General features: G+C 41.0%; 1 protein-coding gene and 1 non-coding gene across 2 annotated transcripts; one reads left to right on the plus strand and one right to left on the minus strand.

Moving 5' to 3' along the window:
* The first annotated feature begins 1858 nt into the window (after positions 1–1858).
* On the plus strand, positions 1859–1930 carry TRNAD-GUC (transfer RNA aspartic acid (anticodon GUC)). The gene has a single exon. It is a non-coding gene; the product is annotated as a tRNA-Asp (tRNA).
* Positions 1931–2209: 279 nt separating this feature from the next.
* Positions 2210–5558, minus strand: LOC137586934 (lysosomal alpha-mannosidase-like). The gene is given in 6 exon segments (XM_068303146.1): positions 2210–3452; positions 3516–4410; positions 4473–4692; positions 4695–4942; positions 5001–5371; positions 5438–5558. Coding segments are annotated over 6 exon segments (3000 nt in total). The 5' UTR covers positions 5522–5558; the 3' UTR covers positions 2210–2270.
* Between the last annotated feature and the right edge of the window lie 442 nt (positions 5559–6000).

Raw genomic sequence — 6000 nt, forward strand, 5'->3', positions numbered from 1 at the left:
GGAGTATCCCCATGAAATTTACTACGATGATAGAATTGGATATAAAAACTCAGATTCCAATTTCAATCCGATCGGATAAATAGAACACAAGTTACAGTCAATATAAATCGGTTTTACTACGTCATCAACAGAGCATATGCATACACACACAGACGCAACGCTACATGAACTGTATGTGTATGCGTGCGTTGCTTTGCTTAGGGAATGAGGGAAGAAGAAGAACAAATTGTACTATGAAGAGTAAAATTGTTTTGTTTGTAAGTATATTGATAAATTGAGTTGCAGGGATAAAAATTTCAAAATGTAAAAATGTTATTGCCAAGGACTGCAAGGGTATTTAAACTTCGACATAGCCGAATTTAACTTCTTTGATATTTATACCCTTGCAGAGGGTATTATAAAATTGGTCAGATGTTTGTAACGCACAGAAGGAGACGTTTCCGACCCCATAAAGTATATATATTCTTGATCAGCATGAGAAGCTAAGTCGATATAGCCATGTCCGTCGGTGCGTACGCGTTTTACTCAGCCATCTTAAGAGCTATCGGGATGAAATTTTTTTTTGGGAGCTTTTTTTTTACCCGGGTGAGATAAAGTATGAAAATCTTTGGGATCGGACTACTATATCATATAGCTCTGGAACAAAAATTTTTGCAAAAATTGGAGTATCCCCATGAAATTTACCAATATAATAGAATTTGATATAAAATCTCAGATCCCAAAATTTGACCCTGATCGGATAAATAGAACACAAGTTACAGTCTATATAAATCGGTTCAATCGCTGCCGGCAGCTCTGCTTGCTGCCTACTACGTCACCATCTGTTAACAGAGCACATGCATACACACACAGACGCAACGCTACATAAACTGTATGTGTATGCGTGCGTTGCTTTGCTTAGGGAACGAGGGAAGAAGAAGAAAAAATTGTAGTATAAAGAGTAAAATTGTTTTGTTTGTATATTGACGAATTGAGTTGCAGAAATCAAATTTTGAACATGTAAAATTATTATTGTCAAGGACTGCAAGGGTATATAAACTTCGGCATAGCCGATGTTAGCTTCTTTGATATTTTTTTATTCAATTTAACACAGTCATTGTAGGACAGTCAAGTATTAACTTTGGAAGAAGTTATTGACAAAACGCACAGGTTTTGGCCAATCGTCCCTATGCAATTATATAATATAGTCATCTGGTCTTGATCACACCTGAATATATTATTTAATTACCTAATCTTGAGCTCACTTGAATTTGCCACTGTCACTTTTATTTACATCCGTTTTTAAATATGCGGGCAGACAGACGAACGGACGAAATGACGGACGGATATGGCTATTTGAACTCGTCTCGAAATGCTGATCCAGAATATACATATATACCTTTTGTGGTCTGTGATGCGTCCTTCTAATTGCTGCACACTTCTGTCCAAAATGAATATCCTTTCTTTGCAACGGTATAAAAGAAATTGTATTTCTTTCATTCATATGTATGTACATATATGTATGCATGTATGTATTTAAATATTCTTTTATGTATGAATGTATATTATGGTAATAGCTTAACAATATATGTATGTACATACATACATATATGGTTATACATATGTATTTTCTACAACGCTTTTATTAGTTTTTTCCTCTGAAATATAGATTCGAAATGGTTAAAAATTCCAATCAGTTCCTTTATATTAGATATTGTAATCTCACGTGCATTTCAATGTTATTATTCTTAAGAAATTTACTTTCAATCATTATCATTCATCAACTGTTGTTTCTAAATATAGATTGTACAACTTTTTGATATTTTAAATGCCTAGTCAGAATGTTGAAAGATCTTATTGGGGAAAGTGGTTCAAAATGTCCTCGATAGTATAGTGGTTAGTATCCCCGCCTGTCACGCGGGAGACCGGGGTTCAATTCCCCGTCGGGGAGAGGTGTAATTTATTTTTTTTTCTATTGTAAAAATTTATTTATTTTATTTCGAATTTTAATAAGATTGCAACGAGTACACAATGTATGCACTCATCTTCAATGAAATTGGTCGTCTTACTGACTTAGGTATACCATACACTAATTGAAATAGTTTTATATTTTTTTGACCAAAGAATATCTTTGTTTTTGTATTCCGATTATGTATTGCCGATCTCTCTCGCAACATCCTCTCGATATGGAACGTGACCATTTTTTGTAAATGCTTCAAAAGTACATATGTGTCTTTAATATTGATTTATTTATTTATTATCAAAGGTAATACAAAGTTTAAGAACCATATCTATTCATACTTAATGATGAAAGTACGAATTTGCATTGGATTCAGAGTAACGCTGAAATCAGAAGCATCTTGCGACTTATCAGCAGCTAGAGGTTTGTGGCTAGGGTACGAGTATTCAACAGCTGTGGGCCTGACTCCAGAACCATCATGATGGAATTTGAAACGCTTCATGTCGCTCAGAGGCAAGTTACCATCCAAGGAAGTTTCACGGATCTCCAGACCATTCAAACTGTCGAAGATGGGGCGAATGTTGAAGCTAACTACATTGCCCTCATTGTGATCCAGGAAGTTCTCTACGCGGAAGAGAATCTCATCGTCGGAGAAGGGCTCCAGAGAGAACAAATGAACAGACTGAGGGAAGTCATCGAAGCTGGGGAGGGCCTTGGCGACGGCACTGCTGGTGGTGGAAGGTTTCTTGCTAAAGAACTTGGCGAATGGCAAGTGAATTTCCTTTTCGGCCTTTCGCTCGGCAGCAGTTGCCTTACTTCCAGCAGTGTTCAAGATCACATGGAGTTTACCACGAGCAATCAGGGGATTTCCGTATTTCTCCTCGTTCAGAGCTTCACCAACACCATAACCGTCATCACGAATCAGGCGACGGTGCAACATAATCTCCAACTGTCCATTTTGCATGCTGGAACCACCTTGAGCACGGTCGTTAAGGACGGCAAAACGCTTCTTGCTATCTTCCAAAGCAATGCGAGAGGTAATTGGATAGTAATTGCCACTGGTAGGCTGCTGACCCAAGTCAGGATCGTAGTTTTCACGCTTGTTCTTTTGACGCTTCAGCATCTCGCGACCATTGGAATCAGTGTAGAACACGCCATCAGACGAAATTCCAGTTTTAAAGAGTGAGACGATTTCTCTAGCAGTATCAGAATCCGTGGGAATGGGGCCAACCAGCCATTCAAACTCAACGCGATTAACACCCTCATAGATGCGAATCACTTGAGAGATGTACTCGCTCACCTGTTGGTGAACTTCTTTAACCAAGGTACCGTCGTAGACTGAGAACTCTACATCATCGTCCACCTCCTTAATGTCACCATTCTGACGGAAAACATAAGCTCCCGATTCTTTAGTCTCATACACGGCAAACTTCTGCTCAACGCTCTCGGAGACACCGTTCATCTCGATAGTCTTCAAACGGCCAGAGCTGTTATCGATCACCAATTTGATGAGCTGTTTGTTAAAAACTTTGTTAGGAGAGGTTCAATGGATGGAATCTTAACCATAAAATCTTACCGAATTCTGCACGACAGTTTCACCAGAGTCATCATCATCATAAGTCTCAACATTTTGCATTGCGTGCACCTTCTTGAAACGCTTGGGCACTTCTGATTTATGTCCATTGATCTTCACCAAAGTCTTTGAGTCACTTTCTCCTGAGTCTACCTTCTTGATGTAAAAGTGGGCGATTTTATCGACAGAAGCCTTGAAAACTAAATCATGTTGGGTATCGTTGCTGCGGAAGTCCAAGTCCAAAACCTGCCAGGCCACTGGGACAACCTCAGAGGCTACAGTGCGGCCCTGTTCATCGGTAACTTCGTAGCTTTCCTTTTTAACCGGGATGCGCACATACTCAGTGGCAGAATGGGCCAATGGATTGAACAAAGTAACGACAACATTGTCAGCACTATCCTTGGTAAAGGCACACACACTGATGTTCAGTTGCAGGCAAGATTCAAACTCTCCCTCAGGCAGGTTGGTTAGCTCGCGCAGTGCATCGCGGGCAGTGTTTGCAGCTCCAAGAATGCCATCGTATAACAGGCGATCGTAGTCATCAGAAACATGCTGTTTTTCAGTTCCAGTGATGGCATCGTGATGTTGCATCACACCCATAATCTTACGCAGGTAGAGCAGATCTTCTTTCTGCTGTTCGCCTGTGAGATGGGCAAGTGTGGTCAATTGTTTGGCAACCTGCAGCATGTGGTTTCCATCACGCTCGAAACGTTTTTGGGTTGGACGAGAGGTGAAGTAACCTGTCCAGAAGCTGTTGGTGTCACTACCATAGGGGAAGAAATCTTCGGTCTTGTTGGGCCAACTTTGCAGACTCTCGTGAAGAGAGTGCAGATAGCAACCAGGGGTGGAGTAGAAGAGATTGTAGGTGGATCCTTCCGACTGGCGTTCATTGACATATCTATGTCACAAAAGATAATCCGCTATAAACTAGTCTCAAAAAAAAAATTTTTTTTTACTCACTTGATCAGCTTGTCCATATTCTTGAAGTTAACCTGAGCATCTTCGTATTGGAAATCGTCTCCCATAGGAATCATCACGTGATTCGAGCGATACTTTGCGGCCACCCCAGATACATAGCTGAGGAAATCATCCACCCTGGACTTGACATTGTTGTCATAGCTCTTAGTATCAATAATGGGATCATCGCCACAATGTACATCAAAGCAGTAGCCGGGGGAGCGGAGTAGTGACGGTACAGCATACCAGTAAAAAGCTCATCATTGCTCAGCGACTCACTGGCATCCCAAATCATTTCCATGGATAGATCATCCAAACGCTTGTCCTTATCGTTGTGATCCATGCGGGCAAAGAACTCACCATCGTATCCCATTTGAGCAAATATCGAGGCCTGCTCACGGGAGTGACCGAAGGGATCAATTTGCCAGCCGACGCGGGGACGGCCACAAGTTCCAAAAGTGTCATCCAAGAATCTGTGACATTAATAACTTAGAAACACGGTTGCAACCCTTTTCTTGCAATTCAACTTACTTCAATCCAAGGGTAAATTGATCAACCACACTCTGGTAGTGAACGGCTGCCTCATCATTCATGGCCCAAGCACCGCCAGTGAATTCCAAGCGACCTTCCTCTACCAACTTATGAACAACCTGCTTAGAAGTCTCCGACTGCTCAGACCACCACTTGTGGAAGAACGATGTCTCCACCTGAATAAAGCGACGTTTGGGATCCTTGATGAGTTCAGCAACAACTGTGTCAATAATATACTGGACACCAGCGTGCTGAATGTTGCTGCGATGGCCGTAGAAGTACTGGTCAACTGTCTTTAGCCAGCCGACATCGTCGTGGGAATGGGGCACCATATGAATGTTGATCATGTTGGGCTGTGTGGCAGGACATGACTAAAAAGAAGAAGGTTTCAAATCACTCTCGAGTCGCGTTGACTTATTCGGATTATTTCTGCATACTTCGTAGCCACAGACAGCTTGTGCGTCCTTAATGTTGATGGCCAACAAGGCGACAAGAAGAGCAATGCCACCCAAATACTTCATTGCGACAAATTCCCGATTTCCCGAACGACTTTGAACTGAATCCAGAACTGATTTGACCAACTGGTTAAGCCACGGCTTTTATACTAGTTGTGTCCAACCCACCTGGGGGAGCTGTTGCAGCAAACGACAGTTTGATAAGCAATCACCACTTGAAATTAACTTGGATTAGGGCAAGTGGGGAAGCATGCTGTAAAGGCCAATTAACTCTGTAGTCGATTTTACGATAGTGAAAACAGGTAAATGCTTAGTTCAAGTTCAGCCGAATTGAAACCAGAAGAGTTTTCCGCATGCGCTCCTCCAACAATAATCATTCTGCATATCTCAATTGCTCATGCCGAGCAAAGTCTTAATTATATTTGCAATTCTTATCTTTACAATTCGATTAGGTAAATGGATTTTAATTACACTTAGTAATGTTTATGATTTTGAACTAATTCAAGTAGTTAGTAGTATACAAATTGCAAATTAAGTTGATAAGC

The sequence above is a fragment of the Drosophila tropicalis genome, unplaced genomic scaffold (genome assembly GCF_018151085.1).
Source record: "Drosophila tropicalis isolate 14030-0801.00 unplaced genomic scaffold, ASM1815108v1 contig_1009, whole genome shotgun sequence".
NCBI lineage: Eukaryota > Metazoa > Arthropoda > Insecta > Diptera > Drosophilidae > Drosophila > Drosophila tropicalis.